Below are 23,880 nucleotides of genomic sequence, written 5' to 3'. Positions count from 1 at the left end.
CTGAGACAATACCTCCACCAGATTGGCCAGCGGGCATCTCCTTTTTTCTTTTCTTTTTTGGTTTTACGAGACAGGGTTTCTCTGTCTTGTTTTGGAGCCTGTATTATTTTGGAGTCTGGAACTCGCTCTATAGACCTCGAACTCACAGAGATCCGCCTGTCTCTGCCTCCCGAGTGCTGGGATTAAAGGTGTGTGCCACGAAAGCCCGGCTCTTTTCTTTTTTTGAGAGACAGGATTTCTCTATTTAGCCTGGGCTGTCCCGGAATTCACTCTATCGACCAGCCCAGGCTTGCCTGGACTCACGGAGACCAGGAGATCCGCCTGCCTCTGCCTCCTGAGTGCTGGGATGAAAGGTGTGGGCCACTGCCTGGCTTGATTGATTGATGTGGTATGCCTGGCTTTGGATCATTGGGCACTGCATGAGCACAGTGTATGCAGCTCTCCCCAAGGGCTCCAGGGCTGCAGCCAGTTCCTTCTGATACTGGTTACCAGGGTTTGAATGATGTTCTCAAAAGCCCATGGTTAATGGCTTGGTGCCCCATCATGATACTGCTGAGAGGTCATAGGTCATCAGGGGCACGCCTTGGAGGGGCTGTGGATGGCCTTGATTCTCCACCTGCTCCCCCTCATTTTGTGAGACGATTTGAGGAGTATTTGCAGGAAGCGGCCTGAACCTTTGGTAACCCCTCTTCTCAGTTTTGCTACAGGTTTTGACTATTTTACTGACTTTCTAGAAGACTGCTCTATTGTTTCTCATGGCTTTAAACTTTCTCAGTTTTGGTTTCATTGTCCTCTGACATCTTGTTGTCGGCTTGTTTATACTTGAAGACTCCTCTGTCCCAGTGTGCTATGACCCACTCTGTAGCAGTTGCTATTACCCACCCCCTGGCCGATTTTCAGTTCTTTGGAGAATTCTCTTTGCCCTGGTTCATTTCCCACTTAATAGGCTATCCTGCCATTTTGCTGTTGATACCTTCTACTTTTGATCCTATTGTGGCTGAACACATTCTATGAAATTTTAAATCTTCTCCATCTGTGAAGGCTTGTTCTGTGGCCGCAAAATTCATTCCCTTTTGGTATGGGTTCATGGGACACTTGGGACAGAATGCATATTCCGCCCCTGTTGGTTGGAGTGTTGGCTTATGTCAGAGAAAGCCTCATAGTAGAGCAGAAGTTTACAATACCCTGTTTCCACCCTGCCTACTTTGATCTGTGGCTGATAAAAGGATGTGGAAATCTCTAGTTATATAGTTGCCCTATAATATTGGCAAGAGACTCCAGGAACCCCTTGCAAATAACAAAACTCACAAGTTTGCATGAGCCCATGTATGAAATGGCATTAGAAGTGCATCTAACCTACCCAGATCCTTCTGTGTGCATCAAACAGTTGTTACATACAATAACCTTTTGGTGAATGTTATGTAAATAATTGTACTGCATTGCTTAGGGAATGGCAAAAGTCTAGGTGTTTAGCATAAGTAAGGGGCTGCAGAGAGGGCTCAGCCGTTGAGAGCATTGGCTCTTCTTCCACAGGACTGGAGTTTGATCACTAGCACCTGCACAGTGCTCACATTTTTATTTCTTCAAGACAGGGTTTCCCTGTGTAATTTTGTAGACCAGGCTGGCCTCAAACTCACAGAAATCTGTCTGTCTTTGCCTCCTAAGTGCTGGGACTAAAGGTGTGCGCCACCACTGCCTGGTCTTCACAACATTTAACTCCAGTTCCTGTCTTCTGCAGGCACGAGGCATGCACACGGTACACAGACACACCTGCAGGCAACACGCCCACACACATAAATAAATTTAAAAAAAAATTTTTCAGGGGCGGGAGAGATGGCTCAGCAGTTAAAAGTGCTTGCTGCTCTTCAAGAGAACCCGAGTCTGGTTCCCGGCACCCATCTTTGGGTGGCTTACAACCATCTGTAACTTCAGCTTCAGGAGACCCAATGTCTTCTTTTGGCCTCTCTAGGTATGTGCACACACACACACACACACACACACACACGCACACACGCGCACGCACACATGCGCGCGCGCACGCACACACACACACACACACACACACACACACACACGGCACACACGCACACACGCGCACGCACACATGCACACACGCACACACACACACACACACACACACACACACACACACACACAAAATTTCTTAAGAACCTGTAAACCCAAGTTTTTCCTCGGGTATTTTGTGGTAACACAGATGCCTGGGCAGGAAAGTGACTGTTAGACCATAGGTTAGCTGTTGTTTTGTGGTTACTGTATTTTGTTTTTTTTGTTTTTTCCTGCCTCTCAGTTATCTGACTTGAGATGGGGTCTTGGTGTTGCCCAGTCTAGCCTTGAATTTGTGATCAAGTGCTGGATTACAGGCACTCAACTGCCGTGCCCAGCACTCCAACCCCGTCATAAATCACTGTTTTACCTATAAAAGCAGTTTTGAATTTGTTTGTAACTTGCCTCAGTTATCATCTCCCAAGTTTCAAGTAATAAAAACTTTACCTCTCCATATTCCCTTTGCCACTGACACTTGACATAGTGAGATGGCGTAGCTGGCAGAGGTGCTGGGCACTGAGCCTGATGACCCGACTTCAGTCCCAGAACAGAGAACAGGGTCCGCATGTGCCCATGTGACCCGTGGCAGACCACGCTGGCAACTGCTACACAGGTAAGGGCAGGAGCGCCCGCGTCTCTCTTCAAAGCGTGTTTGTGTTTCTGTGGCTGACCTTGCTGCTGTGCCAAGGTTTCTGTTTGGCTAACTTTCCCACCAGCTTTTTTGGGTCAATATCTGGTGACAAAGTTCCTCCAAATGCCCTGATTCTGTTCAGTCATGAAGAATACTGTATTCAGTGAGTGGGATTGTTGCGGAATATTAGTTTAACTTTGCAAAGGTGTGTGGCATTGTGTAAAGATGTGTTGCTGTTTTACCTAAGGCACCTGACGGATCTAACAAACAACTGAGCAGCCAGTAGTGAGGACAAGGGATAGGTGGGACTTCTGGGCAGGGAGAGTAAAGAGGAGGAGAAATTTAGACTCAGGGAAGAAAGAAAAGGAGACACCAGGGATATGACAGGGGCCAGACAGACAGACATGGAAGCAGCAGGAAAGTAGGGCATACGGAATGAATGAAAGAAGTCGTGTGCAAAGCATAGATGAAGAGAAACGGTAAATTAAAAGGGCTGGTGGGACAATCCTAAGCTAAGGTCGGTCGGTGGCCCCAAAAATGCCAACTACATAGGATTCTGGTTTGTCAACTCCTCCCTCCCCTCCCATCCATGGGCTTTTTTTTTGAAGTGTAGGGTCTTACTCTAGTCCAGAAATTTACTGGAATTCATGACATAACCCCAAGTAACCGCATCTCACGGTACACCTACCTCAGCCTCCCAAGTTTGGGGATTACAAGACATGCGCCACTGTGTAGAGCTGTGTGGGCTCAAGACAAGTCCTGTGTCATTCAAATTGCCTTTCTTGTGGTGGTGTGTGCCTTTAATTCCAGCACGAGGAGGCAGCGGCAGGTGGATCTCTGTGAGTTTGAGGCCAGCCTGGTCTCCAGAGAGAGTCAGGACAGGCTCCACAAAAGTTACACAGAGAAATCGTCTCAGATACCTTCTTCCCCAAGATGATGTTTTCTTCAGAAATCCGATTCTGCTGTACTGACACCTTGGCAAGGATGTCATTGTAGGTTTCTTCAGCTGTCATCAGGTGTGTGTGTCTCATCAAAATTGGGACTAAGGCATTTATTTAGCAGTAATTTTCCTTTTTGAAACAGTCTACCAGATATTATGGCGGGCCCCCTCTGCATTGTGAGCCCAAGCTGCTCTGAACTCACCTTAGCCTCCTGAAAGCTGGGACTGTTGACGTGTGCAACCACACAGAACTGACAAGTGGTTTTCCTTCTGGAATTTGCACTTCATGTTGTTTAAAGCTTGTCAGAGCTGCTGCTGTTTGCCACTGCTCGGCTAACATGTTGGGCAGAAGTCAGATTCCTCCTTTGGTGGTGTATGGCTCCTCATTGCTGGGTGGAAGCATTCCACCATCCCCAGGAGGAGCCCGTTCTGCTGGGGCATCATACTGCCTCTAGGAGACAGCCAGGCTCTCCCCTGTGGCAGGCATATGGCTGAAGCAGAGCAAAGACTAGAGCTGTCTCTTCCTGGTGCTTTGGCTCGCCTTTTTTTCATGCCATTGGTGTTTTCCATTGTTCATCTGTCCCTGGTTTCAGCTGTGCTAGCAAAGGGAGGCAGACGTTCCCGGTTACTTGCGACAACCATTACCAAGCCATCCTTTGTCTCGTGGAGCACAAACATCAACTCCAGTTGTTTCCTTTTATGAATGGTTGCCTTTTGCTATGTAGAGATGTCTGGTTTTATATACAGCTGAGCACATGAAAATGTATCTAGAGTTTTAAGGTATGCTCTAAAGGGCTTTTCACAAGACCCCGCTGTGCTGGAGGCTTTGGGCGGTGAGCTGTGCGTGTTCCGCTAGGCAGCTGGGAGGGAGCAGTTCTTTTAGATTTAGACCCCACGCTCTGTATGGACATGGTCAGTGGACATCTGTGGCCACACATCCCTGCTCTGTCCAGTCATAGCCTTCGGAATCTTGCTTCAAACAGGGTTGACTGGTAGGGGCTACCTTGGCATTTACCTGCTGAAGAATGCTAAACCAGAGTATTCCCAAACTGTCATCCAAGCCAAGCGGAGGACATGTGTCCCTGACCTGCAGTGCCATCTAGGCTGTACCCACACTTTACACCAATTGAGAGACTCCACAGCTGGCTGGTTTCCACCTCTCTCCTTTATTAGCTCAGTCTGTCCTAAGCTGTACAGCTACGGAAATAACAAACGGAGCTGGAAGCCCAGGGTATGCACACTGTGTAGTGAGGTCAGTCTATGCGGTTGCACAGGTTGGTTATGTTTGGTACCACAAGGTGTTTATAATTCAAAGAAAATCAGACAGGCTAACAACTTTATGTACAGTAAAACAAAAGGGGAGTCATTCAAGTATCAAAATAGGAAACAAAGATTAAATAACATTTTTCTTACAATCCAGTCCCACTGTCCACCATGAGCAACAACTCCCGTGACCTGAAGTACAGGCCTGGGCACCTCACAAGCTGACTATGACACATCTTGATGACTGCAGCCACGCATTCTGAGCGCTCAATGCTAGGCTTCTGGAGAACTCCCTACAGGCTACCTCAGGGGCAGAGCCTGTCGGAGCAGACCTCCTGCTCAGGGCAGCTGGGTAGCCGAGAGGCAGACATGGTAGCCTGCGGCTGGCCACTGTGGTGAGGACACAGGGCACATTTTACCTCTCCTCAGAATGGCCTTGTTTTGTCCCAGGGCATGACTCACACAAGTGCCAAAGGCAGACCCTTCTACTTGGCACCTGGCCTGAAAGGGAGAGACCCACCCCGAGGAGTAGAAGAGGAATTTCTGGAATATTCAGAAACCAATCTTGAAAGGAGATCCAGAGAAGACAAGCCAAAGACTTTGTGGTAGAAACACCCTGAATAAATAAGACATAGCAGCGTCACGGGGAAGAGGTGCCTGCCTGTGGTTTTATGACAGAATGCAGCTTGAATTCATCGTAGTGTCTATACTGTCCCCAGGTTTTGTGCCCACCTCTGGGAGCAGGAAGGCGTTCAGCACAACTGATCAGGAACCAAGGGTGTCCCTGGATTCTCGAAAGGTGGGACCTGAGGGGAGCTTTCCAGGGCTGATCACGTGAGGCAGGGGAAGGAAGTTCTGTCGCCAGCACCTAGCACTGGCTTCTTCCCAGAGAGGAGCTGGACCCCAGCACCCGCTGCGCCAAGTGCACAGCAGACAGCCTGCTTCCACTGTCCAGCCCCAGGGTGAAGGTGCCCAGAACTGCAGTTCACAGACTGCTCAAACCTGGCCGCCTGTCCCCAGGACCAGAGGGGGTGCCGCCAGGAGAGCCCAAAGCCTGACTACGTACCCAACTCAGTGCTCAGTGCTTCTCCTTTTTGCTCCCTACTCCAGAAACACCGGGGAGTGGCTGGCCTGGCTCGGTCTCTGTCCCCACCAGCACTCTGTTCCTCAAGCCCAGGAAGATGACCACCACCCAAGTCACTTTAAAAAAGCAAAGTAAGCTAGCAGAAGAGTTTAAGGAACACCAGCTTGTCCTCAAGACTGTCACCTGACATGGCCTTTCCCACATGTGGAACACATGTGTCCAGCAACAGAGGATACCACAGTCAACAAGAACTGGAGTGAGGCCAGACCAGACAAGTCCCAAGCTGGCAAGCTGCAATCTTAGCTGGCATTCCCACTAATGCCCCAAACATAGCCACTTCTCCCTTCTGAAACTGCTGCTGCAGCCTGTCACCAACATGGGACAGCTGCCTTAGGCAGTGCTAACGTAGACAGAGTACCAAGGAGTTCCCCACACCACAAACTACTTGCTTATCCCCATTTGGAGCCCCAGAAACTTCTACTCTGGTTCTGGTTCAAGTGTCATCGTCGAAGTCCAGCTCTAGACTAGTAGCTGGGAACAAAAGACTGAAGTCTCAACTCTGCCCCAAGCCACCCCCGGGCTGAGACCGCATCCTGAAGGCAGAGGGCTGTACAGACAAGGTTTCTGCCAGTCTGTTACTCTGTGTCCTTGATTGGCAGCTTTACCCAGAAGATGGAGCTAAGTGTTAAAAATTTATATATATAAAAAGATTACTTTCCCTATTAAAAACACATGTCCCGGACAGGCCTCGCTTAGGCCACCCAGAGTTATGGTTCCCCTCTGCTAGATGCCTGGCGTCTTCTCTGCCTCCACGGCAGGGTTTGTTCTGCAGGTGGTGGTGGGCCCAGGCCAAGCAGCTGAAAGAAGGTCCTACGGGCAGGGCTGGGCCTGGGTCTTCAGAGCTGCAGGCGAGGCTCTCGGTGCTGGGGGGCAGGAGCCTGTGCTCCCCACATCTACGTCTCCGCAGCACAGTGTGGCTCCTCAGTGGCTCAGCTTGGCAGAAGCAAACAATGGGGAGGAAAGAGTTAAACCAACGAGCCTGGGCAAGGTGGGGGGAAAGGGACAGGACTCAGCAGAACACAAGGCCCCGGGCCCCAAGCACCCACCACAGCTTCCCGAGTGAGCCAGCGTCTGCCACAGCTGTAACCTGCAGCTGCTCCTGGCCCATCTGCTCAGGAAAGGCAGGCAAGGCCAGCCCTGGTGGACAGCTCAGGTGCTGACTGACTCCCTCTTGCACTGCACTACACTGTCGGAATCCGTTCTTCTCTCTCCTGCCATCTAGACTGAGCTCCCCACCTCAGGACACGTGGGGCTGTCTCCAAGATCCAGCTCCATGGTGCTAGCTGCTGGTGGGTGCCGGGGACGGCTGGATGGCGGCTGTCTCAGGTCCCCACCACCGTGGGAGTATGAGAACGCTGCGCAGTCTCTGCCCTGTGCACGGGCAGCTCCACTCTGAGAAGAAGAAGGCGCACTTGTGCTCAGGGCATGCCTCGATGAGTCAGACTCCAGAACCAGGGCCCACAGTACAGAAAGGGGCCAAGCACACACAGGTCACTTAGGAACCTGTTGTTTGGACGTGCGCGAGAGTGTGGCTGGTACCAACTTCACCCTTACAGAAAGTCTTCCCCTGGCGAAGCCACATCATGGGCCTGACCAGGTGAGAAAGCAGCACCTGATAGCAGGGTACCCTGGCACTGGGTGGTCACAGTGGTGGGCGGGTCAGCAAAGGTGGACACTGGTGGCTTTTACCAACCAGCTGTGGCCCAGGAGAGGAAAGCAACCTTGCTGGGGGCTCTCGGGGTCCCACTGGAAGCCACCCCTCTCCTCACCTCCCAGTGCCTGTTGCAGAGGCTCTGGGGGGCCTCAGAACCCTTCTGGTGCCCCTTTGAAAGGCAAGTCACCCCGAGCTGTCCTGAGCCCAAAGGGAGGAGTCACAGTGTTGGGTGGTGTAAGCAGGAGCTGTGAGTGGAGGAATGTCTAGAACTGCTGCAGGAGGGCAGGGCCCATGGAGGTGGGGCCTTGGTGGCGGCAGCCGGAAGGAGAGTTGAGACAGCAGAACGATCGGGTGGCAAAGGCACAGTGGGGGTAGTGGAGACAGGGTGGCTGTTTGTTTAGAAGATAGTGGTCTCATACTTGGTGCTGAGGCTCCGCTTAGAGTCTGGCTTTGGGTCCACAATCCAGGAAACACTAGCGTGGGATGGGGCCTCCTGGTCCGAATCAGGTGGTTCCAGCTGCCAAACAAGGAAACAGGGTTAGGAGCCAAAGCACAGGCCCAGCACGACACCTCCAGGAACTCTAAGCAGCAGTTCCTCGGGGACTACTCAGGTAAAGGAACTCTGCCCCACTGGAGTTCATACTCTAAGCTTCAGTCTGGCCGTGTGGGCAGGATGGGGACAGATGCCCACCAGCCCCAGCCCTTGGTCCCTCTGGTGGGCAGAAGAGCTCAGCCTGAGGCGAGACCACTGTACTCATCCCAGACCTTGGCAGAGGACACACGACAGACAAAGGGCAGAGCACACAGGGAGAGCATCTCCAGAAAGGAAAGAGTGTCACACAGGCAGAGCAAGAGGCCACCAGGATATGAGACAGCTCACGGGCGCTTCAGAGAGCCTGACACACAAGACAGCGGGAATCGGAAAGACCTTGACTCCAGGACTAAGAGACGGCAGTGGTAGCGGTAGGTAGGAAGGACGGTGGGTGGTGCAGGAATGACAGTAACAACAGCGAGTATCGGGGGGCATCGGCACCTGGGGCGCAGAGCAGAGCAGACAGACAAGGCGGATGTCACTGGGCGCTTGCAGTGGCCACGCTCAGCAGCCCCAGGATGACCTTGCCCTGGCTTGGGCCTGACAAGGGAAGACAACTGCCCTCCTGCCTGAGGAACCCAGGGCTGCAGGGGAGGGGAGCTAAAGGAAGAGGGTTGCTTTACTGGGTCAACTGCCCCGCTCCACCCGAGCCCTGGGGGTGCCTTGTGGATGAGGAAGGGCACATACTGCAGACTTCCTCACGCCGACCCGAGGCTTAGGCACAGGTTTGGAAGATTTTGTCTCAATCATTGCAGTTGCAGAGGCCCCCATGGTCCTGGATTTCTGGGCCTGAAGGGCCAGCTGATAGGCCACCTCAAATGCCTGCCCCAGGGTCAGGATGATCTCGTAGGTGAGGTTCTGGGAAGAAGAAGAGTGTCACCAATCAGTAGCAGTACAGCTTCTTGCAGACGCCGAACTCCTCACAGTGAGCAGGAAACTTAACTTTTTGAAAACAAATTTAAGCCCAGCAGTGGTGGTGCATGCCTTTAATCCTACGGACTTTAATCCCAGGAGGCAGGGCCAGGCATAGGGATCTCTATGAGTTCGAGGCCAGTCTGGTCTACAGAGTGAGTTCCAGGACAGAGAAACCCTGTCTTGGAAAGCCAAACAAAACAAGAAAACCCACAAGTTTGTTTCAAGTAAAGCAGTTTTGTACATTTAGTTTCCCAAACACTAGACTGCAAAATCAGTTAAGCTGCTCACGTAAGAGGAGACACCTGTGTTCAACCCTGAAGTCTCGGGACAATGCCCACTCCCAGTCTTCTCTGGCTGGCTCTTCCCAAGGTGCAGTGATTGGAAGTGCATAAAGTGTGGGGTGTGCCCCCACCCCACGTGCCTGGAAACCCAGGGTCCATTGGAGCAGATGCCACAGGTGAGGAGCTGCTAGCTAATGCCAAGTAATCGAGTGCAGCCCAGAGGGGAGGAGACAACTTTTCTCCATCATTGAGCTACCAGGGGTAAAACTGGGCATCTGATGCCACGGTCCAGGGCTGCAAAGACTTCCTGCAGCATCTGTGTGGAGGAAGCCCCAGAGAGCTGGACGTAGGGCACTTCCTGTTGGGTAAGCAGGAGCAAGGAGTGTACGACTACCAGCAGCTTGGAGAGCTGGGGCACTGGGGTGACAACCTGTCTCATCCAAAAACAAGTAGCTACAGACCAAGGTGTCACTAATGCCCAGGCCCAAGGCGCTTCCCTCAGGGTGCTCATGGCTGTGAAAAGGACTGCACTGGATACTGCCTGCGGGCTTCATTCGTAGGCCACTCCACTGTCTGTCAGGGCTAAGGCCAGCACTGACCTCCCCCATCCAGCCACAGGGAGAGCGGCCCCTTGAGGGCCATGGGCATTGCTGCCTTCTTAGGGCAGAGCCTGCTGTTGTCATGGGGACACTCACCACATCCACTGTGCTGAAGACATGGCAGTAGTGGTGGCCAGTCTGCAGGTCCTTGGTGATGTAGGCAAAGGTACACAGGTCCTCTGGGTCCTGCGCAGCACAAGAAATGTTCCGGATCTCGTGCTCAGCAATGACATTCTGCCAAGAAAAATATGTTCTGAGCTCACGGTCCCCACAGGGCATGCCTCTAGGATTACCACTTCAAAATTTTACCAGCCTGGAACTCCAGACAATCCCCTGCCCTCTTTCCTCACCCCTGACCATGGCCAACAGGCAAGCACATGCCCCACCTGTCCCCCACAGACAGGCAGAAGAGCACTCTTGGGAGGTGGACCTCTGAGTTCACTGAAGGAGCCACCAAGGCCAGGGCAAAGACGAGAAGAGCAACTGTCACTACAGCTGGGACAGAAATGGGATTCCAGGATGAGGAGCAGCAAATAGGAAGGAAGAGTCCCAGGGACTTGATAGTGAGATGGCCCTTCTCAACGCTGCCCTTGGGACAGGAAGTGCTTCAAAGGCTCAAGTACTGGACACCTGCTCCCCAGTTTTTGCCAATATTCTAGAGGGTGCTGGAAACATTAAGAGGTGGTATAGGAAGTGGATTACTGCAAGCCTGCTCTGGGTGGATATTCCTGCCTGGCCCTCCTCACTGTTCCCTGCCTACCTTGGGCAAGCTTCCTCTGACGTGCCTCCACTCCTGGAACCTTTCTTTGTGCTTTGAATTGGTTCCTGGGCAGTCACTCAGTCACAGTAATGAAAACGTGGCACAGACGGAGCTACTGCAGTGACTGACCTGACCACATGGTTCTCACCTCTGCAGGGGAGTGTGGGAGTGTGGGGTAGAGAACTAGTAGGAGGCTACCAGCAGAGCTTGAGGGGAGGGAGGACAGGAGAGACCGTGCTCAAGGGTCGACTGGGCCTCACGTGGCACTGTGATGAAGAATTTGGCTCCACCCTGTCCCTGCTCGGTGAAGCTGGCCCAAGGACAAAATGGACCTGAAGATAGCAGCAGCACTGAAGAGGAGCCACTACAACAGGGGAATGGCTTTGGAGACAGTCTGGGCCTCGGGCAGACCCCACCCACGGAAGAGTAAACGCATTTTCAGCTTCTCGAGTGCTCTGCCCGGGCCGGGCCACCTAGGAAGATGTTTCCCTGGAATTCATCTGACCATATTCAATCACCCAAGTACTCAAAGCCCGCCACAGTCGTGCTCTAAGGGCCCAGCTGCTGCTTTAGTGGACGCACACCCTAGCATCACCTATGTGATGCTAGTTTTGCTGGCATGAAGAATGCAAGTTACAGGGTCATGGAGGCTTGCACTCCAATTTCAAAGGGGGGCCTGGGGGCCAGGCAGTGTGTGGTAGCATCAGGAGCCCCATGGGAAGTCTCCAAGAGGGAAATTGGAGAAGCTGTGAAGATGAAAGCGATGGAGACTCAGGAAACTGCAGGTATCAGGAATATGGATGTTTCCCAAGGAAAGCTGGGAGCAGTGACCAGAGCCAGCTAAGACAACAAAGAGGCAAGGGCTGAAACAGCGGGGCTTCCCAAGCCCCTGGCCCTCTCAGTGCCACACTACAGGTCGAGCCAGACATGGAGCAATGGGTATCCTTCACCTTGCTGGGATCCTGTTTGCTTTAGTCTGATCTTTGCTAAATTCATTTCTTCCTTTTAGAGTGACAATTTTTTATTCTGTGCCATTTGTTATCTCAGGAGCATGTAATCTGTTTTCTGAGTTTTATTATTTTAAATTTTATTCATAAAACGTGTATGGAGTTTTGCCTGTATGTATGTCTGGGTACCACATGTGTGCCTGGTGCCTGCTAAGGCCAGAACAAGGGTATCAGATTTCCCTGGAAGTGGAATTGCAAATGGTTTTGTGCCACCATGTGGATGCTCAAAATTGAACCTGGATCTTCTAGTGTTCTTACTCAGTTAGATCTCTCCAGTTTTTTTTTTTTTTGTTGTTGTTTTTTTTTGTTTTATGTGCACTGTTCCCCCCCCCCCATGGCTGTCAGGTCTCCTGGAACCTGAGTTATGGACAGTTGTAAGCTGCCATGTGAGTGCTAGAAATTGAACCCGGGTCCTCTGGAAGAGCAGTCAGTGCTCTTAACCACCAAGTCATCTCTCCAGTGCCTGGTTTCTGATTTTTATAGGGGCTCACAGTTAAGTTTGTTTTCAAGCTGGTCCTGGTGGCACATGCTTTTAATTCTAGTGCTTGGGAGGCAAAGGAAGGCAGATCCCTGTGTGTTTGAAGCCAGTCTAGCCTTTACAGTGAGTTCTAGGATGTCCAGGGCTACATAGCAAGACCCTGTCTAAAAAAATGTTTGCTTTGAATGTTTCAAGAGACTCTGAACGTGTACTTTTGAGAAGTGCTAGAACCATTAAGGGCTCAGAGGACGCTTGAGGCAGACTACATACTTCTGCATTCTGTAAGGGCTGGGGGGACGCCTGGAGTGGACTAGATACATCTGTATTATTCGATGGTCATGAACTGGCTGGGGCTGGGGCAGGATGCTGTGGTTAAGCAGTGAGCTCCCCCCCTCCCGCCAAGGACTGTGTACTGAAGGTTGGTCTTGCCTGGAAGTGCTATTTTAGGAGGTCCTAGAGGCTTGTCCCTGGTGTTTCCTGTCTCCCTTCTCTGCTTCTTGAGTACCACAAGGTGAAGAGCCCGGCCATGAGTCTCCTCCCCCTGCTGGTGTACTGCCTTACACAGGCCCAGAAACACCGAGCAGGTGAGCACGGACCAGCCCTTCTGCAACTCAGGTTGTATTCCCTCAGGCATCTGGTCACAGGGGACACAAGGTCTAATCACCTGCCAGCAGTCTTCACGACAAGCATACCTTGTTGGAAGCATCGATGAACTTGACCCCTTTGTATGTGATGGACAGGATGATGGTGGGGACCTTCTTCATGTGTTCGGTAGATTTCTGTAAGAATATGGGGTGGGCTAAGAGTGTGCTCTCTGACTGCACAGCCCTTTCCACCCCTCCATGGTGTGGGCAGACGAGGCAGCTGTAACTGGCATTCCTACTGGCTGTTCTAGTCAGCCACCTACCACCTCCCCACGTTTCTCCCTTTTTATTTTCCTGTTATTTATATGGTACTTTTGCCTGTGCATATATTAGCATGTACTTGCCAGGTGCCCATGGAGGCAAGATGAGTTTCTGTTAGGCCATCTCTCCAGCTCCTTACCCGCATTTTGGCACAGGCATCTTGTGTGGATTCTGTCCCTCGCAGATCTTTGATCAGCATGGAGCCCAGATACTGTGGGAATGGGCAGAGGGTGGGTTTAGGGACACTTGTGCTGTCCTGTGGGAAGGGCGGAGGAGGGTGGGTTTAGGGACACTTGTGCTGTCCTGTGGGAATGGGCAGAGGGTGGGTTTAGGGACACTCGTGCTGTCCTGTGGGAAGGGCGGAGGAGGGTGGGTTTAGGGACACTCGTGCTGTCCTGTGGGAAGGGCGGAGGAGGGTGGGTTTAGGGACACTCGTGCTGTCCTGTGGGAAGGGCGGAGGAGGGTGGGTTTAGGGACACTCGTGCTGTCCTGTGGGAAGGGCGGAGGAGGGTGGGTTTAGGGACACTTGTGCTGTCCTGTGGGAATGGGCAGAGGGTGGGTTTAGGGACACTCGTGCTGTCCTGTGGGAAGGGCGGAGGAGGGTGGGTTTAGGGACATTTGTGCTGTCCTGTGGGAAGGGCGGAGGGTGGGTTTAGGGACACTCGTGCTGTCCTGGGGGAAGGCAAGGGCGGAGGAGGGTGGGTTTAGGGACACTTGTGCTGTCCTGTGGGAAGGGCGGAGGAGGGTGGGTTTAGGGACACTCGTGCTGTCCTGTGGGAATGGGCAGAGGGTGGGTTTAGGGACACTCGTGCTGTCCTGTGGGAAGGGCGGAGGAGGGTGAGTTTAGGGACACTTGTGCTGTCCTGTGGGAATGGGCAGAGGGTGGGTTTAGGGATACTTGTGCTGTCCTGGGGGAAGGCGGAGGAGGGTGGGTTTAGGGACACTTGTGCTGTCCTACACGACGATCGAGCCATTGTGGAGCACCCTGCTGTTAGATGGTCCCCTGTCCCAACACATTCTTCTCTCCTGCCCGATCATAGCTCCCTCCCCGTCTTATTCTCAGGCTAGTGTCCCTCCCTCGGCACAGCAGCGGTCCAGGTAGGAAGGGAGGCTGGCCATCTCGGGAGGGCAGGAGCAACTCACATTGGCCTCATATCCACAGGACTCAAAGATGAGCTTTTCTGGCTGGTGCTGCCAGCTCTGCACTGAAGCATACGGTGCAGCCAGGCTGGGCGGGCGGAGGGTCAGCTTGGTCTCGCTGGGCTCCTCCTGTAGAACACACACAGTGGGGCACGGCTCACCTGCTCCAGGGGAGCTCACCTGCTCCAGTCCGCCTCCAGCACCCCAGGAGTGGGGAGCCAGGTACAGAGGCAAGCAGGCACCAGCAGGCACCTGAGCACCAGCAGGGCCAAGAGAGGTACTCCAGGGCCAGCACCCAGGAAGAGCTCTGGACCTGAGACAGGAGCACGCACACAGCAGATTGTGTGGGAAACAAAAGCTGTGGACAACATTTGACATAAAGAACAAGGGCTAAAACCATGGAGCTGAGTCCTTGGCTTCCAAAGGTCTGGCGCAAAGGATGCAATTTTTTTTTAGACAGGGTTTCTCTGTGTAGCTTTGGAGCCTATCCTGGCACTTTCTCTGGTAGACCAGGCTGGCCTTGAACTCACAGAGATCCTCCTGCCTCTGCCTCCCAAGTGCTGGGATTAAAGGTGTGTGCCATCAATGACTGGCCAGGATGCATTCTAAATGGACCCTCTGCTAGCCAATGGGGTTGCTGGAGGCCTCTGTAGTGCATGTGCACAACCCACAGAGAACTGAACAATTGGACAGTAAAATTCTCAGCTGTGCTGTGGGGAGGGGATAGGCGACAGGGGACACCTAGTGACCTGGAGTATGTGCAGGGTGCCAGAGCAGGTGGGGGTGAAGCACAGTACTCCCAGAGGGAAAGGGACACCTGCCAGTCTGAGGTGCATAAGGCTACTTGCAGCAAGGCACAGAGCCAGAGGCTGGCAGGGCAGGAGGACAGACTGGCAAGCACTGGATGAGGGTGAGGGTGAGGGCTCCAAAGGCTGAGCCCAGAATGCAAGATTGTACCAGCCTTGCCCTGGTTAAGTGCAGTGAGCATGAAAACACCCATCTGTGCCCACAGTCTAAGAACAGCAGCAGCAGAGCACATAATGACCTGGGCAGTGGTTCTGCAGGGTTGGTGGCACAGGAGGAAAGGAAGCTTTCAGCTACAGAGAAGGAAGTTCTGGGGACAAAGATGGGTGAGAGAATGGGATGGCTCACCATGGGGTGAGCAAGGCCTGCAGGGCTAGACAGGAGATCCTGCCACAGGAGAGCCCCAGATGGTGGCCCCTGCAGGCGCTGACCCCCTGCTCACCTGGACTCTGAAGTGCTCTGCTCGACAGGCTGCCCCAGGGTCGTATGGGCTGTCGTGACGCCTCCTGCTAGTTTCTATTGAGGGCAGCAGCAGGTCTGCTGACCGCCCTGTACAGGAATCGTTCTGGCTCAGCGGGGATGATGTCTGGGAGATTAAATCCTGGCACTGTTGGGCAAGAAATTGGTGAAATTCCCAGGCTGAAGGTGTGGGCTGTCCTGAGGCTACCTAGGGTGAATACAAGGCTAAGGGGTGAATAGCAGGGAATAGTTGTCTCAGGCACACACTGGGCATTGGCAGGGTCTCCTCAGTACCTAGGTACAGAGCTGAGCCTAAGCCCTTGATGTGTCCCAGCCTGGAACTGCACGTTAGCTCCTTTCTGTAGTTAAAGTGGTCCTTCACTAGTGGCCATCCCAGCATCTTGGGATACAGATAAAAGGTGGCACCCTTGCAAAGGACCGGAGCCATGCCCCGTGCATGAGACCAGCAGAAGAGGGCAGGGCTTGTCTGCAAACCTGAGTCACACAAGTGGCCAAAAGCAGGGCACAGAGGCGACTAGGCCTTGCCTGGTCCAAGGAAAGACCAGATCTCCCAGAGGCCAAGGAGTCCCAACAACCCCATCCTGCAGCGAGGAAAGGGCAGGAGGGCAGAAGCCAAGTTCACATTTATCAGCAGTGAAACCTGCCACACACACCACCCCATGAGCAAAGCAGAGCCCTTACTGAGGAAAAAGCCTTGGAGCAGCAGGCTCCTGCAGCACAAAACTGGTCTCCACAGCCCTGAGAGCAGGGGTACCCTATGTGGCTCCAGCCCTGGCCTCACTCAGCTTCCTCATGTGTAAAAGCAGCCGCTCCATGAAGTGGCAAAGAGAGCCACATCACCCCAGCACAGTTCAAGAGCCTCTTCCAACCAGCAGCTCTAGGCTGTTTGTCAGGCCTGGCTTCTCGGAGAACACCAGGACTCTAACTGCTGCTGCTCCAGGATCTACCAAGGCAGGCCCTGTCGTGGGCTTCCCAGCGTTGTCTCAGGCACACACTGGGCATTGGCAGGGTCTCCTCAGTACCTAGGTACAGAGCTGAGCCTAAGCCCTTGATGTGTCCCAGCCTGGAACTGCACGTTAGCTCCTTTCTGTAGTTAAAGTGGTCCTTCACTAGTGGCCATCCCAGCATCTTGGGATACAGATAAAAGGTGGCACCCTTGCAAAGGACCGGAGCCATGCCCCGTGCATGAGACCAGCAGAAGAGGGCAGGGCTTGTCTGCAAACCTGAGTCATGCCCCTGTTAACCAGGTCTAAACAAAGTGCACTCATGGGCCTTCCCCCTCCTTGAACTCACTCTTAGCTGGGAAAACCTCGGGGGCTTTTGTGGGGGCTCCTCATAGGGCCTTTCTGCAAGAGAGGCGAAGATGCGCTTTCGGTGGCCCAGCAGATGAACCTTCAGGACCTGGCAGAGGGCAGAGGAGCAGTGAGTGGAGCTGGGCCCTGGGCCCTCCTGCCCCAGCCTCTCCCACGGTGAACTCACGTTGACAAGCTCCAGCTCCCAGAGGTTCTTCACAGCATCCACGGAGCTGTAGCCGCTCGACAGGAAGGAGTGGATGTAGTCCTGCAGCCCCAGTGAGTCCAACCAGGAGGACACCGAGGGGGGGCTGACTCCATCATAGCCAAGAGCCTTCACCTGTGGTATGAGGAGGCAGGAACCACAGCCCTTAGTCACAGGGGAAGAACATGGGAACCAAGGGCTCCCCTGAGCCCTTCCCTTAGCACAGTCCATCACCATTCTGAGGGGCAGAGACTACTAGATCTGCGGAGGAGGGGAGACAGAATGGCCACAGGCTTGTGAGGACAAGAGTATAGTGTGTGTCTATAAAGCAGTCACTTCCTGAGCTCTGGTGGGCACTGGCCACGGCGCTAACGGTCAGGGGGTGGGCACTGGCCACGGCGCTAACGGTCAGTGGGTGGGCACTGGCCACGGCGCTAACGGTCAGTGGGTGGGCACTGGCCACGGCGCTAACGGTCAGGGGGTGGACACTGGCCACGGCGCTAACGGTCAGGGGGTGGACACTGGCCACAGCGCTAACGGTCAGGGGGTGGAGGCTGTGGCCTCAAAGAAGCCAGTGCTACCTTTCATGCTTGCTCCTCTCAGGCCTTTCTGGGGAGACTCCAAAGGGGGCTCTGGTGATAGGGCAAGCCTATGGGACCTGGCTCTGTGCCAAGAGGACCCTAGATCCTCCTCGGTCAGTCAGACAAGACACTTACTGCCCCTGTAGCCCTGCTACTCTCCAAGGGCCTGAGGGCCTTATAAGGAAGGAACCAAGACCCTGTGCCCTGTGGGCTCTTATGAGGGCAGACACGGATGAGACCTGCATGCCTCAGAGCCCGGCTTCTTTCCTGCTTTCAGTCTAGGCCAGCAGTTCTCACCCTTACTAATGCTGTGACAGTTCCTATGTTGTGGTGACCCCAACCATAAAATGATTTTGTTGCTACTTCACAGCTGCAATTTTGTCATAGTTGCGAATCATAATGTAAATTTATCTGATATGCAGGATATACGATGTGTGACCCCATGACAGGGCCATTTGACCCCCAAGGTGCCATGACCCACATGTTGAGAACCACTGGTTTAGGAATTGAACAACATGGCCCTGGCCCTGGCCCGGGAGTGGTCACCTTGGGCAGGGAGCGTGCGGCCTGCAGCAGCTTCCGCCGGTGCTGTGGGTCACTGATACCAATCTCCCTCAGGTCCTGCTCTTCCATCACATTTGACCCCTGAGACAGAGAAGAAAATATTAGGTTCTTCCTACACGGGAGTCAGGTGTCTGTCAAGTCAGCCTGCCATGACCCCGTAACTAATTTTTCTCTGCCATAGCTACTAAGTGAAGGCAGAAGACCAGGTCCCCAGACAGCGGCTGGCCTAAGCTGTAGGCAAACCTGCTCAGACTGCCCATTCCCAGGAGCGCATGGAGCTGCCTAGGCCAGGCCAGGACTGCACTAGCATCCCCTTGTATCTTCTTGGAGGGAAGGCTCTGCGTTCCCCACAGACACACCTTTGAAGCCATGGTTAAGCTTTAGCGGACAAAGGCTGACAGGCTCAAGGAGCCGGCCTCTCAAGGGAGACAGGGGTCAGAATACTAGAACAGAGCTCCCTGCTGTGGGTACCGGTCCAGGCTAAGCTTTAGTCAGCATTCTCACAGACCTCCACTACCAGAGCAGCACAGTTGGGGTGGAGAAGCTGCAGAGCCAGGACTGCTCCTCACTGAGTCTGACAGGGACAGCAAGGGACAACTGGCGGCCCACATGCCTGCCTCCTAAGTGCTGCTTTTGCATGGGCTATCAGACCTCGTCAATCTTGGTCATGAAAGGTGAGAACTTATGTATCTAGCGCAGAGCTTAGGTCTGAGCCCAAAAGCGTGACTTCACACCTGCGGCCCACGCAGTTGTCCCACTCTAACAGCCACGAGAAGTTTTTTGTGTATTTTTTTGTGTTTGTTTTTTGAGACAGGTTTCTCTTACTTTGTAGTCCCAGCCTGTAACTCACAGAGATACCCCTGCCTCTGCTCCTGATGCTGGGATTAAAGGTGTGTGCCACTATGCCCAGTTGTGACCGTGTACATTTTATGAGGTCAAAGCTCATCTTGGACTCTGATCTTTCTTCTTTCATTTCCATGTGCAGGGGTAACAGGTGTGTAACCCCTGCCAGGATCCCATGGTGCGGAGACTGAGGCCAGAGCCTGTGCATGGCACGCAAGCACTCTGCTTGCTGACCTGCCCGCCCCCGGCTCTGAGTAAAGTCTAAAAGAAATTCAGTGCTTCCTGCCCACTCTGCCACAGAGACCAGTCTCCAGTCAGCTGCTGCCATTCCCTAGAGGCTGGAGTTGTGAGAGGATTCATGTGGCAGCCCTCTTCACTCCGACACCCAAGGCACACTGCTGTTGATACCTCTCCTTTTTTTTTTTTTTTGAGACAGGGTTTCTCTGTAAAACAGTCCTGGCTGTCCTGGAACTTGCTCTGTAGACCAGGCTGGCCATGAACTCACAGATCCACTTGTCTCTGCCTCCCGAGTGCTGGGATTAAAGGTGGGCGCCACCACCGTCCAGCTGACATCTCTCCTCAATGCTTCCTTTGAAGCCAATGGAATCCCTGGGAGCGGGGTGGAAGGAGAGCATGGATGCTCACTCCCAGTGCCTGGAGGAAGAATGCCCAGTTCCACATTATTCACAAGTGGCAGCACCAGAATCCCAAGGCATCAGGCCCTGCCACGCTGGAGCTGCAGAAGGGCACTGCTTGCTTAAAGGGTGAGTGCACTGAAGACCCTGACAGAAGTTTGTCTTATCAGCGCTGGGTCCCCACACTGCCAGCAGCATTGTGGAGCAACAGCCAACCTGTGGCTGCTGTTTCAGGATACCACCTTCAGTCAGGTGAGAGCTTTGTTCAGGCGTCTGTGAAGGGTTTTGCACAGGAGCTCTCACCACCTGGGCTCTCTGACCCTGCTTGGCTCTGTGTTCTCCAGGGAGCAAACAGACCTTTTCTCTGAGCAGGGTAGTTCAGCCTCCTCTCCTTGGCTACGAGAAACACCCCTTGTTCACCATGCACAGAGCCTGAGGCCAGCGTCTAGGTCACCCCAAGCCCGGACATCACCACACCGTTTCTGCAGTTGCTCTGGGTAGCTGTCTGTCCCTCTGGCTACTTCTTCCAGGGAGTGTCCTTCTTCCAGGCTTTGTGTAAAACCCTTCTTTCCACATCTGAAAGCACTCAGCTCCCGTGGAGCATCTTGTATGTTGGGCCTGGGGTCCCTTCTAGGGTTATTCTTCAAGCACTGGCATTTTCTTTTGTGCATAGTGACGTCCTTGAGCCCACTTCCTTCCAGGCAGAAGCTGTCTGTTTCTTTAGCAAACTTTGTTTTGTTTTTTTGAGACAGGGTTTCTCTGTGTAGCTCTGGCTGTCCTAGAACTCACTGTAGAGCAGACTGGCCTCAAACTCACAAAGATCCACTCACAAAGGCATGTGCCATTACCACCTGGATTCTTTAGTAAGCTTTACCCAGAACCTGGAATCATGTCTGTGGGTCTGGAACAGCTGCTTCTAGGCCTCTTTCTGGAGTTTATCTAGAAAGGGGGGTAATTCCACCCCCACTCTGCACTTGGACATCTTAAGTAGCTTGGGGCAGTACATGAGGACCATGATATGGTGACCCCACCTTGCTTCCTCAGCACCTGGGTATGGGACAAACACCCTACAGAGGACACCACCAGCCTAGGCTTGAGAGCTCTGTGCTAGGTCCTGCTGCTTCAGAGCTGCAGAGTGCACCCCTACCTACCATGCACAAGTGCAGACACAGCCTCCACTTCTGTAGTGCTTGGCACTGAATCTGAGCCTGCTGATGGGTAAGGCCACATACCCACACTGTCCTTCTGTTGATGGCTAAGCAAGGACCTGAGCTGAACTAACATGAATCCACTTACTCCTACCAGCTCTAAGGCCGGGCAGGTTCCATGCGAATCAGATCCTAGTCCCAGGGTCAGGAGCTGTAAAGCTCTGAGAAAGACACGTGGAACAGGGACCCACGGCTCCCAGAGCAGTTCCTGCTGTGTCCCCTCCTCTCCCAGGGACCTCAGCAGCAGGATCGTGCAGGAGGCCCAGCGTCAGGTGCCAGGGTACGGCATTCATTCCCTAAACAGTGCAGTGCAACAACTGTGGTCCACTGAGTTCTGGGAGGAGGGAGGGAACTGGGGGAAGGTGAAGGAAGGCTTCTGCGTGCCTCCACAATGGGGTAAAGACACATTTCAGAGACCAGGCAGCCAGGCCAGCTGCCCAGGCTGAGAGGCCTGGGGAGGTACAGGGGGCTGTAGGGGTGGGTACAGAGGGAGTGCAGACCTCATTTAGAAAGACCCAGGCTTAGGGGAGCCCAGTTGACAGTAGGGAGCTCACCAGCTGCAAACAGAAGGCAGGAAAGGCTAGCTGGCACCATTTCCCTGAATCCAGAGGAAGGACACTGTAAGAGGCACAGTCCTGGGATCTGCCAGCTGCCACATGGGCAGCCCCAGCAATCAGGTCCTGGACTATAATGCGACCTCCCTGATGTCCTCCCTTCTGTGGGTGGAGGAGCAGCATTTGTGAGAAGGAACACTGTAGGACAGGAGAGGGGCAGAAGCTCAAACCGGGACAAAAGATAGCTGCTCTGCGTTTCAGCCTTTGGGCCAGGGTCAACTGCAGAAGGTGCAATGAGACCCGGAGCAAGTTGCTCTCCTCTGCCACCGCTGTCTCCGGTGTGGTTTGTGCTCACTGAGTCCTACCTTCTCCACATGAGGAAGTTAAGGAAGCACAAAGCAACTGTCAAGGCCACTTGTCTACCCATCCCCTGGGTGGGGGATGCCAGCATTTTTCTTTCCCTTTGTACATTTTTCTTGTTGAGGTCATTGTTGTTCTGTTCTTTTCTGGGGATGGGGTCTCTCTCTGCCTCTGGGGCTGGCCTGAACTCAATATGTAGACTGGGCTGAAATGCACCTGCTTCTTCCTCCACAGCGCTGGGATTAAAGGCGTGCACACAATCTTGCTGCCACCTTGAGGAAAGAACTGTGGAGGTGCTGGGGCACAGGCCTTGGGTGCTCCCTGACACTCTGGCCTGCTCTCAGAGTCTCTGATGCAGGCAGGTTCTTGATGTCCTTGTCTTTTGACCTGGCAGATGCAGTGTAGGTTTGCTGGGCCTGAGTCAGTCGAGAGTTTGGTTAGTTCCACAGCCTCGTGTGTGTCTGCAGGCACTGGCAGGCAAAAGCAGCTCATCCCTGCAGATGCCACTGCTGCCCGCTCTGCTCCAGAGGAGGGCACACACCACCCTACTGCCTGTCAGCCTCCACGCAGTAACAGCTGCTCTCCAGCAAGGGTGATAATGGCATGCTCCCTTCGGAGCTTACGAGAATGTGTGGACCTTGAAGGACACTGGTAAACCACATCCCACAGGGAGGAAGACCCTGCCCAAAGCCACTGGGAAAGATCTAGAGAATACGCAGTCTTCACTTAAGCTCTCTGCCACCGAGTGGAGCTTTGGTTTTCTCCTGAGCTTCCCCCATCTACTTCATGGTGACCACCACATGGCCTTCCCTTGCAGGTGTCATGGGCATGAGCCACCACAGGCCAGGCTGCAGAGCACAGGAAGACAGATTCTCTCCAATTCTCTCACCAGCTTTTTGAAGGGTGAGTGGGTGGCACTTGGAGCCAGAGTACCCTAAGGCTGTCAAGCTCAAGGGACCATCAGTGCCTGGGGCACCGAGGAGTTTAGCTCTCAAGTGACAGACTGATGTGGCCCAGAAAGGAGGACACAGGCGTCTCTGAGAACCCTGCTGTCCACTCATCTCCACCAATCCTCCTGCTTTGGGCCATATGTCAACAGGACAGAGAAAATCCCAGCCTAGCAGTTGGCTCACAAAGTGCTGTGGTCCTTGGACCAGCAGCAGATAAAAGGAAGGAGAAAGGAGCAGGAAGGGGCCGTAGGGAGCACAGAGGCCAGGGCAGGAGGTCTGAGACTCAGCCATGGGACAGGGCACCTTAGGAGCCTGGGGACTTGGTCTGACAGAAGCTCCTAAAGGAGGGGCTCCAGGCCCAGCTGTGCCTGGAGTCAAAACACTCATCAGCCTTCTCCAACACGAAGACCAAGGGCCTTAGAAACACACAGGAACCCTATAGGAGCCTACCAGCCCTGCAGCAGAGACCCAGTGGAGAAGACGGGGGGGGGGGGGGGGGGCCGCTAGCACAAGGAGTAACTTCCTTCCCATGCCATCTGCTTCTAACCTGCTTGGAGCCATGTTCCCACCCCCAGTACCCCGCCCTGTCCTGACATCACCTTCAACCATCCTCTGGAGGCAAAGGTGGACCTGGACTTATGCCTTCTGCCTGGTGGGAGCCACAAGACAAAGGCCCCTCAGAGACATCAGGGCCCCTCACCTGGCTTTCAGGGTACCAGGGTCAGGTCCAGCTCACCCTCTTGCCTCACCAGGCTCTGTTCTCAAGCCAACTTCCTGTGCTACTGCCAGCAGCCTCTTGTCCTCTCTAGACTTGGTAAACACAGGTCCAAGTTGGGAGCTAGTGTCTCTTGCAACCTTCTCGGCTCTCTGGTCCTCCGCTGTCCCGCCTGTAAACCTGGGTGATGTTGCTATACCTGTGACCTGATGAGTCACAGGTACAGCGGGACATGGTAAACGTGGCTCCTGTGGCTCCTGTGGCACCAGACCGTAGCCCAAGGTTGCTCCACCATGCTACTTGCTGAACTTGACAT

General features: G+C 53.6%; 1 protein-coding gene across 1 annotated transcript in view; it reads right to left on the bottom strand.

Moving 5' to 3' along the window:
• Positions 1-4,782: 4,782 nt before the first annotated feature.
• Positions 4,783-23,880, bottom strand: part of Anks1a (ankyrin repeat and sterile alpha motif domain containing 1A) — a 151,691-nt gene continuing 132,593 nt past the window's right edge. The window contains 11 exon segments of the mRNA XM_035451787.1: positions 4,783-6,975; positions 8,116-8,213; positions 8,976-9,146; positions 10,180-10,317; positions 13,021-13,107; positions 13,373-13,444; positions 14,377-14,502; positions 15,620-15,784; positions 16,951-17,058; positions 17,137-17,289; positions 18,282-18,380. Coding sequence (XP_035307678.1) covers positions 6,972-6,975; positions 8,116-8,213; positions 8,976-9,146; positions 10,180-10,317; positions 13,021-13,107; positions 13,373-13,444; positions 14,377-14,502; positions 15,620-15,784; positions 16,951-17,058; positions 17,137-17,289; positions 18,282-18,380 — 1,221 coding nt within the window. The 3' untranslated portion in view covers positions 4,783-6,971.

This window comes from Cricetulus griseus (assembly GCF_003668045.3).
Source record: "Cricetulus griseus strain 17A/GY chromosome 1 unlocalized genomic scaffold, alternate assembly CriGri-PICRH-1.0 chr1_0, whole genome shotgun sequence".
Classification (NCBI taxonomy): domain Eukaryota; kingdom Metazoa; phylum Chordata; class Mammalia; order Rodentia; family Cricetidae; genus Cricetulus; species Cricetulus griseus.
This window is presented reverse-complemented; position numbering and strand designations above follow the sequence as displayed.